We start from the raw sequence: 14,616 nt of genomic DNA on the forward strand, positions 1-14,616 counted from the left end.
CACAACGAACGTCTCACGTGCTCGACTCAGCAATACGTCTCTCTCTGTCCGCAGTTCAATTACACACATTGTTGCCGTCAGTTCTTACCGGTCTTATATACAAGAATACCGCATATCTAGTAACCTCTCGAGGTTTCATGAACGTTCTAGAACCGCATGACGTGTTACTAGAGTCACGTGACCTCCGCTGTCGTAACAATAATAATATGTAGAATTATACACGAACTTTTCTCTACGTTAAAATACTTTTATTTACGAGCTTTCGACCCTCTTACCGGAGCTTTCTTTGGGCAACAATGTAAAAATGTTCATTGTTGCCCGATGAAGGCTCCGGTAAGAGGGCCGAAAGCTCGCAAATAAAAGTATTCTAACTTGGAGAAAAGTCCGTGTATATTAATTTACCTACATTATGAGCCTTAAACGACAACAATAACAATAATCAGATACTACTACCCTTTTTGTAACAATAATAATAATAATCACATATTATTACCCTTTTTGTAACAATAATAATATTAATAATAATGATATTACTACACTTTTTCTAACAATAATAATAATAATCACATATTATTACCCTTTGTGTAACAATAATAATAATAATCACATATTATTACCCTTTGTGTAACAATAATAATAATAATCACATATTATTACCCTTTTTGTAACAATAATAATAATAAGATATTACTACCCTTTTTTAACAACAATAATAATAATCCCATATTATTACTGTTTTTGTTTAGAGGAGATGATTCTGCTGTTACGTTTATGTAAACTTAGTTCTTTATCGCTAATTCTCACTAATAAACTAGACTACACTAATTTATTTTTTCAGGATAAACATCAAGTTACAGATGTAATTTTATACATAACATAACCAATATCACCTTTATCGCGGTTTTTTATTACACTTTGTGATCTAAACATGTACGTTACTTTTTGACTGGCCCGTCATGGCCAGGGCGCTCGACTCGTAATTTGCGGGTTCGAATCCCCGTCACACCAAACATGCTCGCCCTTTCAGCCGTGGGGGCGTTATAATGTTACGGTCAATCCCACTATTCGTTGGCAAAAACGTAGCCCAAGAGTAGGCGGAGGCTAAATTAGGAACGGCTAGCTCAGATGTTGACGGGTTGCCTTCCCTTTAGTTTATCACTGCTAAATTAGGAACGACTAGCTCAGACGCTAGCCGTTCCTAATTTAGCAGTGATAAACTAATGGAAAGGCAACCAGTCAACGCAGATAGCTCTCGAGTAGCTTTGCGTAAAATTCCACCAACAGACTGATCATAGTGGAGAAAGATAGTCAGCAACATTCTACCCCCTCCCGTCCACACTAAGGGATTTGTAGATGAAGGGAGATATTCTCTACGGTTATCATGTGAAAGTCACTATGTTTTAATTTTTATCCAAAAGGGAGAAACAAATGTAGGCATACAAATATTTGAACTCATTTTAGAATTTCCAGTAGTGTTTTGAAATAAATGGTAATAAACACTAAATTTAATAAAACGCCATCACTTATCCCGATCGAATTTACAGGGTCAACAAATAGGTTTTTCCCAAAAGATAACTGATCTTATCATATTTATATGATGTCTATTACAATAAATGTTGATTGAAAAAAAAACAAAAATATTCAGCGTCAATATTAACTGCACGAACTTTAATTTACATTTATTTGTACATTATATCATAAAAAAACACGTGCCGATGTTTCCATTTATCAACGTTATATTTTAAGTCTGTGCAAAAACTCAGCTAACAGATGTTTCCGCATATAAAAGCTATCTTCAAAAAACTTTCTTCATATAAATGGCAAAAAAAGCCCATTTGTTTTTATGCACATTCCTAGATGGCAGCACAAACACACTGCTTTCTTTAGAAAGGCCATAATACGACTAATAACAATAAAAAGAGTAGCATCGTAAGGTTTATATATTTCACTCATGATTTGCTAATTAATAAGGTGTTTAGATTATTAAGACTACAGAACTTAGTAATCTAGATATACTAAAGTGACAATTAGTAATGGAATTAAATCTCTCATGGTGAGCCACTTTTGTGAGAAGTTACGTAGCTTGTCATTTTGTCTTTTCCTAATATACATTATCTTTATAAATATTGTATAAGTTATTTACGATCATATTTTCTACAAATGTGTTAAACAAACTGTTTCAAGTAACTATCATTCAAGTTATTTGGTTCTGGCTAAGTGTCAGTGAACCGGATTCAATAGTTTCCTAGTATTCGGGGTACTAAGCAACATTGTTGAAGCGAAACTTAGTTTTATCCTATTATACACAGGTGTTCTTTAGTATAACTAGCAAGTGCAAACGTATAATATGTTTACTGATTAAAATAAATATACATATTTTACTATTTAGTGATCTAATTCGTGAATTTTTTTAAAGGCATTTCTCTTGAGTAAACAACGCTTGTTTATCAAAGACCCCCCCCCCCCCACACACACACACACTGACCGGTGGTTCATTGCTAATTTTACGAATTACAACACTAAAATCCGGGGTTCTATTCCCCGCAGTGGATACAGCAGATAGCTCAAAGTGGCTTTGCACTAAAAAAACTCAAAGCCAATTAAATAAAAAAAAACAATGCTAATTTTCAAGTAGTTTTAATAATATCAAGAAACTTGTTCAGGACCGAGTGTATATTTTAATTTATTCTAGATTTAATTTTAGGTTACATCTTGTGAAGTGTATTCAAACATGAATCGGTTTTTCATACAATCCTGTGTAAGTCTGGAGGGAGGGTGATAAATAATATCTTCTGGACTAAAGTAGTCGTTCTGGTTAAAGAAAAATATCCGTTATTAGCCTTCGTTTACAGGTCTTATTGCTCTAGGCAGTTTGGGAAAGCCGAACAATTGGCGTGTCTTTTGTATGTCGCTCTGTGTGCTTCAATAACTTCTGGCATGTGCGTCCTCCGCCCCTCTGGGAGAATACCTAAAAAAGATGAACACAACTGACCCCTCCCGTCGCCCTCAAGGGGCTTTTAAAGGAGAGATTTTCCAGAAACTATCGGTGGAGGAAACGCGTATGTATAGCGGCGTACACACACTGGTTGTCGCCGCTGGCTGACAGAGAGAAACCAGCTCTCCTCGTGCCCAGACGTTAGGTTGTTTGTTCTGAACCGAGCTTCTTGTCCCACCTCACCGAGATTAGGGCTCCAACTGAAAATCCTTTTCTTACTACATTGTCTAATCTGCTGTTTACCTTTCAAAGTAATTTTGGGTTGTTCCAGTTATAAACGAATCGGTTTGAGAAGAACGGGAGTGGTGCAGTAGTCACTGCTTTGTTCCAGTAACTGAACTGGAGATGATAGGACTCGCGTATTAGCAACTCTTCGTGTTTTACAGCTTTTCTCTTGCGATAACCTATAGGTACAGTCTGTTGTATTCTGAAATAAAAAAGTAACGGAAGGTCAGCTATATATATATATATATATATATATATATATTAAGTTAGAAAATATTCTTTCAACATGCCTATTCTCGCCAGTAGCCTCACCGCCACAGGTGTTTTCTGGGCTTGTCTGTCTCTGGCTGCTGCCATACTTACCTGTTCGGGCTTCTACCTGCCCTTCTGGCTCCAAGGCGCCTTGTTCAACTCAACGGAGGTATCGTTCGGCTCCTTCCGCCGCTGCAGCTATCCACGGATGGAAGAAGACGGCGGGGTCAAAATAGTTCACGAGTGTGGCCGTTACACCACCTTCTACGATATACCCAGCATCTCCTGGCAAATCAGTACGATCACGGTGGGAATCGGGGCTTCCACCTCTCTTCTGGTGGCCTTCACGGCCATTGCTGCATGCTGCGTAGCGGACGTAGTGACTAAGCGTGCAGCCCGGGTCCTCGGTCTTGTTCAAACTCTAACAGGTGAGTTTTAGCAACGTAGTAGCAGTGTATGTTGGAACTAGTATTCCTTGCAGTACGTTTCTGAAGACTTAAAGTTAGCCGCGTTTTTAAATAACAATTAGTTTTACCCATGTTGAAGGGAGTTAGGAACCAATTTAACAAGAAAAAACCTTAAGTTCTTTCCGAGTCTGAATTTAACTAACCACTTCTATTATACACAGAAATATATCAGTCTTCGAGTTGATCTAAATTTAAAATATATTTTGAACCACAATTTATTACATCGTAATTAGTAACAATTATTTAAAAAAAAGGTGACATTTTAAAATTCACGTGTAACAACGTGCTAAGTCCTTGTAATGGAAAATGACCCCGACTTTAATGATCTTTCAGTGATCCACTATTTGACTACTTAGTCCAAAAGTTATAATTGAAATATGTTACTACGTTCAGGCTTACAGATGATTTTCAGCACTTGGTAACCTATTTTAAGCAATTTGTTTATTATAGTAGCTGGTCGCTAAGGTAAACTCATATTACGTAGATATTACGTAGAGACTGCAAACCCTCTAGTAACAGCAGATTCGACCACGAAATAAGGAGATTGTTCTGTAGTTGATAACTTAACTGAGTATTTCTAGCGTGTGTGTAAAATAATGAGGTTTAACAGAGTTGGTAAAAATGAAAATATTTATTATGCAACAAACAAACAAAAATAAAACGTACGTACAAAAGTCAGTCACTTCTGCTAGGCTGTGCTTAGTCCCACAACTTTCTCTTTCCCTCTCTCAGGATAGACTTCCGCCGAATTAAACACTATAATCTTAAAAGTAAGTCTTTACTGTGTAATATCCTGGTAGAACTGACTATAGAAAGTATGCCGATATTCAACAGGTAAACTCGCTTTTTTTGTCCAGTCGACAGTGTCACCTCGTGACATTAGTTTCTTCACGGCATTGGTCGGCTGTTACATGCAGTTAACGTCATAACTGGCCAGCAAAGGATATTAAAGAGCCAATCCTTTTATACCAGATGATGTATATTATTGCAATATCCCTGCGAACGTAAGAAACATCACCTACAATAGAGAAGAAAGAAACGAAGCAACTAGAACAAGGTAACCTTAACGACTTTCTGGACCACTTGTTGACCGCCATTATAGCACGGAAACTAAACAACCAAAAATTAAAATAAAATAATATCACTTCAGTAGGTAGAAAACATAAGATATTCCCACATACCACAGTTGCAAAACTAGTAAATACGCACCAATTAGAGACCTAGTTTTTATTCCACTCCTTTTGAAAATTACGCTGTTAATGTAAAGTGTTATCTTAAACTAAAACGAATAACCATACATTAATACCATGGTTGTTTTAAATGATTTTCAGAATGAATAGCACGAACTACAATTGTTACTTCAATAAGGAAATAAAGCGTCACGTGAGTCCCTACTTAAGCATGTAGCGTGTCACACTGTATCTGTGCGCGCATTATGCAAATCAAAACAAAGAATTAAGTGGGGGGGGGGATGCGTATACAAAAAGACAGATATCTAGAATATACAGTTAAAAAGTTAAAGGACGAATTTCGACACAGGTACCAAAACTTTGAAGGGGACATAATGGTGCTCGAAAAAGTTTATGGGGAACTCATCCCTCTGTTGTGCCTGTGTTGAAAACGAATCAAGAGACAATAGTTTAGATAGACAAAGACATTTTTTACCTTCTCATTTAGTGTGTATCCTCATGGGCGCTCACAGAAATATTTTCGGGGGGGAGCAAAACATGTATGTAAGGGATCAACTTTTACAGTGTACGTCAACAGACTAGAAGAACATGTGTTATGTGTACTTAAACACAAATTTAGAGTTTTTTTAAAAAATATTAAAACTATTTAGCTCAATTACGTGTTAGGTTTTCATCGTGAAAAGTTTTTTGTGAAATGTAAGGGAGGGGCAAATGCCTCCTCTTGCCCCTTCCTGTGGGCGCTCATTTCTATCCTTAAATGGTATTAAGTTTTATTCTGTACTGTATTCTCTTTTCTTTCCTTTTTTTTTAAAATCTTTTCTAGGTCTTAACCTTCTCAAAAACGAAGACATTTGTAGAGAAAGTAAATCTAGCTACTCCAGATATATACCTGTGTGTGTGTGTGTATGTATTTATTACCTAAATTTCCTAGGAAAAGTATTATGTGTGTGTGTATTATGTTGCATAGCGAAGCCATATCAGGTTATCTGCAGAGTCCACCGAGGGAAATTGAACCCCTGTTTTTAGCGTTGTGCATCTCGTATATGAAACGTGCCTTCCTTGTACTAAAATTACCGACATTTGAATCAATAACTTGATTAATTAATTCTTCTGTTGCAAAGAATATATCGGAGCATATCTACACCTTTTTGTATGATTTAAGTGTATCATCAGTTCGTTTCGCATATTTGTTGAAAGTGCTTGTTTGTCTTTTTCTTGCGCTGCGTCCCCCTGAGCCACCGGGGGAAGTTGAATGTCGGAACCTCTTCAATTTCACACTTTCTGCTGTTAGAGAATACAGGTTTCAATGTTTTTATTTCTTTCATTATTTTTTTATTATTATTTAACGCTAATTTTTATATATGTTTGCCTATCGGAGGATTGTTTGTTTGTAATTAAGCACAAAGCTACACAATGTGCTATCTGTGCTCTGCCCACCACGAGTATCGAAACCCGGATTCTAGCGTTGTAAGTCCGCAGACATACCGCTGTGCCACTGGGGGGGGGGCTATTGGAGGAGTGCTGTACGAAGGGTGTTTGGAAGGGTGCTGAAGTGATTCGGTTGACTGGCATAAAAAAAAATAATAACTGTCACGAGAAAGCGTGCCGAAAGAAGGTGACAGGAAGAAAGCAATAGATGGGAGTGTAGGAGACCCGAAAATAGTCATTTATGTCGTCTTATCGAAGTGTACCCAGAGAGAGAGAGAGAGGAAAAAATAAAATACTTATAAGTGACAGCCCTGTCTGCATGCCTGACTTCACGTGGTATATAATTATTAAGAGAAATGCATGGCGTGTCTAGGAGAGTGCAACTCCTTAAAGTTCTCCCTAACAAGACCGCGTTATGACTGTCACTCATCCCCGACCTTACACTGGAATCATGCACGTGAACTGCTTTTATGACGATATCATAAATATTGAACCAAAAATAAATTATACGAATGCGAAAGTCTTGGGTATATAATGATATAAAAATTGTAGGTCAAGATAACATTTTAGGCTAGTTATTTTTTAACTGTGACTTATAACACTCATTAGAGAATATTATTTACCCATTGTGAATGTTTTGAAGTTAATTATCTCTTTGCAATATCAAAGGCGAAAAAAAATATATTTGAATATAAATATTTATCATACTGGGGGGGGGGGGGGTGAGTTCAAGAGGACTCTGCCGAACCTTCTACTTTTGTGATGTAAGTCTAGCTCCTCATGCAGTGTTACAACAGAATGTTGACTTTTAATTTGATTTTTTTTTTTGTGTGGATTTTATGTGAACAACCATGCAATTGTTTAAGCTATATTTCATACAAAATTTCTTCCTGATTTAATCTCATAGCACCTACTTTTTTCTATCTTTCTGTGAGGGGGGGATGCCCACAGATCCCCGTAGCATTTGCATGCTGATTGTGCTTCGCAGTGCCTTGCTCGTCCGAACATTTCAAGACACAAGTCATGTTGTATACATTCCTCTCCCCACGCCAAATCTGCTCGTTATAAGCAATAAATAAATAAAGAAACGGAGCAATACATGCACATATAAATATGTTTCTATTTATTTATTTCAATACTAATTTATTTATTTTTAAATCTGACAAAAAACATACTTCGTACTACTCGTAAGGTGACACTTTAGTGCAGTTATTTATTGTTTGGTGTTGTTAAGCGCAAAGCTACACAATGAGTTATCTTTGTTGTGCCTACCACGTGTATCAAACCCGTTTTTTAGCATTATAAGCCTTCAGACTTATCTCTGACTACTTTACTAACGTTCATCCTTCAGTGTAAAGAAAACAAGGTTTGGTATAGTTCCTTTGGCATCGAATTATAAACGTTTTTCAAATAATTATTTATAAAACTCACTGTTGCCTTGATAACTTGTTTTGTTGTTGTTGAATATATTTCTATGTAGTATCTCATCCGGATGATCCGTCACGGAATATTTGTTGTAAATAAACCGGAAGCGATGTAAATTTCCCCATCTAGGAACTACTTATGAATGTAAATATACACGTTATGAGGTGTTTTTTGATTACACATTCCAGTAGAAATGAGTCATAAAATGAATACATTTAGGAGTTCATCCCGTTCCAGTGAGTTTATTTCAGTATAGAGACCTAGATAGATCTTTGTTGACAGCCAGGTTAAAAGGGCATGGAAATGGGCTAACAAGCGAGTAGCGAAGAATAGATTAGGCACCTATATCAACTTTTCTTCACTTAAATTCACGTTTTGGGAAAGAAAATAAATTAATAAATACATAAATAACCAGATAGTCTGCTGAATAATAATGGACAATTAATTGTGACGGGATATCGCATATTATCCAAACACCTAAAGTATTTTATGTTATTAGTGGTAAGTAAAGAACTTTTCATCTGAACCAAACAAACTGTTTAAATTCCACCACTATATGAGGCCTGATTTGTTTCTTTGCTTCAGACCACCAGCCTCCCCGACTCGTACCTTCTCTGGAACCTGTACTTTAAGTTACTTCCTTCTGGTGATCTTAATCACGTGGTTCATCCAGTGTCCCATTTATTAGTTCATGTCTATCCAGGATTTATTACCTGAAGGGCAGAACAGACGACGGTGACCACGTGTAACTCATCATCATAAAAAAACAAAACAAAAAACATACAAAATTATCAGTAAATGAATATAAAAACCTCATTATAATCGGAATCACTTCCACCTTCTTTTCTCGTCATTTCAGGGTTTCTTTCTACTCGTATCTCATGGCTGACGAGAGGGTATGACCCACCAACCTTTTGGCTGGAATAAACACGTGTGTGTGTCTATATATATATATATATATATATTTTGCTTGCTTTTCCAAGCAGTGCTGATGAGCTGTGAATTCGGTGAAACTAGTCTGTTTCAATGGAAGTAGCGAATAGAAGAATAGGTTCGGCCTCTACAACACCTTTTTTTTCACTTTAATTCACGTTTCCATGAAGAAACGCAAATGACAAAGAAATCTGTTGTATGTGTGTATATATATATATGTACATATAAAGATGCTGATAGACGAATTTAATTTGCTCTAATAGGGGCTATTTTCAATTTCTACGAACGAATTCTGAAGTTGAACTAACTTTACGCTTCACTCGTTTTATAAAGATTTTTTTCCCCATAATTTTCACATTTATGGCTCTAGAGAGCTTAGTGTTTATTTTAGACGTCAATCTGTCAATATAGGTGTCGGGCGTAATTTAGCGGTTAACGTGTCTAAAGTGTGCTTTCGAGGATTCGTAGCTCGCGTCCGGATGCCGTTAAAACATAGTCTAAAATTTGGAACCGTGGGTGCTTGATAAGAGTGACTGTCAAATCCGTCTGTTTGGTCAGACAAGAGAATCTTGGGAATTGGTGTATATTGTTGAAGACTAGCAGCCTTCCCTCTAGTCTATCAGTTCAAAATTAAAGACCTTCTAAATACGATAACTATCAATAATTACCAGCAATAATTCAAACCTAAATTACCTTAATATCGTGAGGAAATTTTCACACTGTTTGTTTTAGAATAAAGCCACATTGGGCTACCTGTTCTGTCACCCGCGAGAAATCATACCCCGGACTTTAGCGTTGCAAGTCATTAAACTTACCGCTATCCCACCGAATTCAGATATCAAGAATACAAACTATGTTTTGGGGATTAAGACGTGAATCAATTGTATTCTTGGGATTCACATGAAAGTGAGAAGGTCAATAAAAAATACCTTAACCTCTGGCAGACTTTGAGAGAGTTTAAACGTTTTACGTACTGTAATCAGTAGGGTAGTGCCCGGGGGGGGGGGCAAACATAATTTGCCCCCCCCAAAAAACCTACCCCCGCCCTTTTACACTCTTACTTTCTAACTTACCTTGGCAACCCAACCTACCATGGTACTCTATCTCACCATAATGTCATGATTATCCGATCTTTGAAAGACAAGTGCTGAGCGGCACAGAGTGCAGAAAAATTCAATCCCATGGAAATTGATTTTTTGTTGAGTTAGGTATTTTTCATGTGCCTTTATTTATCTAAATATTTTCATTGGTTTTATTTTGACCTTTTACTGCTTCGATGTGGTGTGATGTATTAGTGTTAATTACCTAGACATAGGGAAACCAAAGGAGCACTAAATGTCAGTTCACAATACAGTCGAGAGTAATTTATCCGCCAGTCAGACAACCTCTAGCCTATTATCCACCATTCTGGGGCTCCAAAATATGATACTGATAAACTGCATTCTGTGATATTAGTGACATTATGACCCTACCAGTCTGCTACATCTGCAAGCAGAGAAATCTAAGAATAGCCTCCCAGAGTCAGATCCCACTCTTAGAACATCCAATTAGTGTTAGGACATTATCAACCACTGTCACAACTTCATACAAATTGACCACATTTAAACCTTTTATGACATAATTACATACGTGCGTTACATAATTGATACGATACTTAAATAGTAATTCAGTACACAGTATACGACATTTAAACCTTTTGTGACATAATTACATACGTGCGTTACATAATTGATACGATACTTAAATAGTAATTCAGTACACAGTATACGACATTTAAACCTTTTGTGACATAATTACATACGTGCGTTACATAATTGATACGATACTTAAATAGTAATTCAGTACACAGTATACGACATTTAAAGTTATTGTGACTTTTATCACCATATTGCATTATGCTAAACATTAATATAATAAACTCCTTTAAAACAGTTGAAAATACCTTTTTATTTAATTATATATATTTTTTTCTGATCAGGAGAGCCAATTATCCAACAAAGGACAGCGGTATGCTAGAAACCGGGTTTCGATACCCGTGGTGGGCAGAGCACAGATAGCCCATTGTGTAGCTTTGTGCTTAATTCCAAACAAACAATCCCCCTGGTGACTTAGCGGTAATTCTGAGAGCTTATAACTCTAAAAACCGGCTTTCGATACCCGTGGTGGGCAGAGTAGTGTAGCTTTGTGCTTAACTACAAACAAACAAACCAATGTTTATATTTACTAGTGATTATATTTGTACAAAAATACAGACAGACACATTTAACGCAGAACAACTTTTCTGGCCTTAACTGCTGCAAAGTTAATCAATGACTTAGTCACAGTTGAGCTTTCCTAGAGTTTCCCTTTCTACACTGAGAAGGGCTACATCACTGATGCCCGCAGGTATGTAAAGATCAGCATGATATTTCTGACGATATACTAATATTTGATTTCAAAGCATAACACAAGCCTTTTAATGAGCCTTAGCTTTATGGGAACAGTTAAATTCTAAGTAAACTGATTGTTAATTTGGCGCCTTCCGAACCCGGCGCTCGGAGTAAAAAAAGTGTAAAACGTAACAGCAAGCACTACCTATTTAAAGTTCCAGTATTCTCTGAAAAGTAACTTTGTGTTTATTAATCTGTCCATCAGTACCTCTTACAGAGGTGTAGGAGGCAAATTAAAAGTGGGGGAGGGAGACAAGGATTATTTTCCCGAGTGAAGCGAAACTTTCCTGTCAAGGAAACTCTTGGGTCCTGGATTAAATTTTCCTGAGAGTAACTTTTCTAATTTTGATCCATTTTTAATTAGACGCTTCGTGCGCCAATTTGTTAAAATCAAGATTTTAAATTTCTAAACCTAGTATGAAGTTAATCCCAAGAGTAGAGTGTTATTCATATAAGTTACTTAGCTGTATCATATCGCATAGTGTGTTGAGTTGGTTCCAATTGAAAATTCGTTGCTTTATTGAAATGAATTTTATTAAAGTTCGGCAGTGAAATTCTTAATATTATTTCCCTAAAGCCCGTAACATCACACACACGTGCTTTTAGACAGACGTTGAGATGCTTTTTCTCAGCTCGAAATCTGTTTATAGTTGGAGTGTCCGATTACATAAGGTGGTCCGCCACCCAATATCTGAGCTGAATAATAAATTGACGTTAATGGAAATGTATGTTCGGCGAATTTTTCTTGTAGAGAGGATTTTCCGCACATTTCGTTGAGCTTATAAACGCACGTATTCGTGTATAATAAGTAACTTTATATGTACTCCCAGCATATTTGCTAGTTCAATATCTGGATAGATAGAAGCAAAATAAAAGAACTGTTATTTGTTTTTTCTTTAGAGCAAAGCCACATTGTGCTCTCTGCTGTATCCAACACGGGGGGAATTAAACCCCGGATTTTAGCGTTGTAAGTCCATAGGTTAATTGCCGTCCTACCGGTGGACGTAAGAATTTTCAGTAGTTCTGGTAAACATTAAACAGAATTTTTTTCTAATCGCTTCTGTCACGTATTTTCTCGTCACGAGTATTAAAAGACGAGATGAGATTAAAAGCCATGTCAATTATTTCTTCAGCTGGTGTAGTCGATTGCTGTTATTTTATTAATCTCATTGTAGCGCCCTCTTCCGTTCCTCCAGTGAATCGTTATATTATTCATAAAAAAAAAAATCAAAGTTTGGCAAGTGTCAAAAGGAAGCAAGATGTGGCATTACCAAGCAGACCAATGTTCAATCTTCTTTGATAAAATATCTAGTTTTTCTTACATAAATATTTATAGAATGAAAAACCATTAACCAGAGTTCTTTCTAAAGGTGACCTCCCTTCTTCAGTGGAAGGAAGAATTTGTTTTTCTTTAGCTGTTCGAGCAAAGCTACACAAATGGGCTAGCTATCTGCGCTGCTCCCACCGTAGGGATCAACCCTCGATCTTTAGTGCTATAAACCCTCATGATTACTGCCACTAAGAGGCGGGAGGAAGAAAGATCTATATAAAAGCGCTCGAGTTTAAGTGTTTTCCTCTTTTATTATTGTCTTTTTTTTTGTGATCCTACGTACTTTTGAAAATTACAATGGACTCTTATATAATAAGTGTATGTTTCGACAAAGGAAAATGATGATATCTCGGGTATTAAAATAATAGTAATATTCAGAAGTTAGGATATTTTCTGTTTATGCTATCAGAAAGGCACGTCAATTTCGAAATAAAAGATAATTCACAGCCAGAAAAGATCGATAATCTGAGGCGCATTCGATTATTGGATCTTTCTTCCTCAAGACTGTATGTCAGTAAGATTCGTATGGGAAGCGTATAGTACAGTTACGTGCCGCCAGATAAAATATTGTAGCAATAACTAAATATTTCACCGCCAAAAAAATTATTAATAAAAAAAATGTGTGTACCTCAACTATTGGTGTCGTTAAAGACTTAAAACTATAAAACGAAGCCTTACCTTTAGTTAGAAGAAAAACATTTTTTGTCATATTTTTACCTGTACATTTTGTCATACATAAAACACAGATACTTACCAGAAAAAAAAATTGATGTGTTGTGGTGTGTCATTTTAGTAAAAATTGCTAAATAATAAAAAAAAAAAATAATGATTGTTTGTTTTGAATGTCGCGCAAAGCTACACGAGGGCTATCTGCGCTAGCCGTCCCTAATTTAGCAGTGTAAGACTAGAGGGAAGGCAGCTAGTCATCACCACCCACCGCCAACTCTTGGGCTACTCTTTTTACCGACGAATAGTGGGATTGACCGTCACATTATAACGCCCCCACGGCTGAAAGGGCGAGCATGTTTGGTGGGATGGGGATGCGAACCCGCAGATTGCGAGTCGAGCGTCTTAACCACCTGGCCATGCCGGGCCAAAAATAATGATACTTGATGAAATTACTGCAACAGACAAATTCAACTATTTGTTTGTTGAATTTCGAGCAAAGCTACGCGAGGGTTATCTACGCTAGCCGTTACTAACTTAGAAGTCTTACAGTAAAGGGAAGACAACTAGTCAACATCACCCACCGCCAATTCTTCGGCTACTCAAATCGAATAGTGAGGTTGACCGGCACATTATACCTTCCCCAAGGCTGAGCATGTTCGGTGATTGGATTGGAACCCGTGACCTATAATCAACTAATACAGCTAATAATTGACTTGTTTCTCTGATGTTTATAGATGTACGTGTACAAGATGTACATAGTTGTGCTGAGTTTGTTTGTTTTTCTCTCTGTTACTTATCATCATCTGACTCGTTGTGATTCCGGCCATGTTTCATTACCCACTGAACTAGATAGAAATAAACCTGTAAGGCATTACTTGCCAGTCTTTCCTTCACTGTATGAAACTCGGCCTAACTGTTTTACTGAATCTTTTCTTTTCGAAAAATCTGAACGCCCACTGATAAAACTTGATCCACTACATATCGGTAAAATATGTCGTGTTACAACACCACATATCGGTGAAATATGTCGTGTTACAACACCACATATCGGTGAAATATGTCGTGTCACAACACCTACATGTCGGTGAAATATGTCGTGTCACAACACCTACATGTCGGTGAAATATGTCGTGTTACAACACCTGCATGTCGGTGAAATATGTCGTGTTACAACACCTGCATGTCGGTGAAATATGTCGTGTTACAACACCTGCATGTCGGTGAAATATGTCGTGTTACAACACCTGCATGTCGGTGAAATATGTCGTGTTAC

At 36.9% G+C, this 14,616-nt stretch overlaps 1 protein-coding gene across 1 annotated transcript in view; it reads left to right on the plus strand.

Moving 5' to 3' along the window:
- Positions 1–2,747: 2,747 nt before the first annotated feature.
- Positions 2,748–14,616, plus strand: part of LOC106471071 (lipoma HMGIC fusion partner-like) — a 51,480-nt gene continuing 39,611 nt past the window's right edge. Inside the window, exon 1 of the mRNA XM_013931659.2 lies at positions 2,748–3,900. Coding sequence (XP_013787113.1) covers positions 3,507–3,900 — 394 coding nt within the window. The 5' untranslated portion in view covers positions 2,748–3,506. The remainder of the gene's footprint in view (positions 3,901–14,616) is intronic.

The sequence above is a fragment of the Limulus polyphemus genome, unplaced genomic scaffold (assembly GCF_000517525.1).
Source record: "Limulus polyphemus unplaced genomic scaffold, Limulus_polyphemus-2.1.2 Scaffold4390, whole genome shotgun sequence".
In the NCBI taxonomy this organism is placed as follows: domain Eukaryota; kingdom Metazoa; phylum Arthropoda; class Merostomata; order Xiphosura; family Limulidae; genus Limulus; species Limulus polyphemus.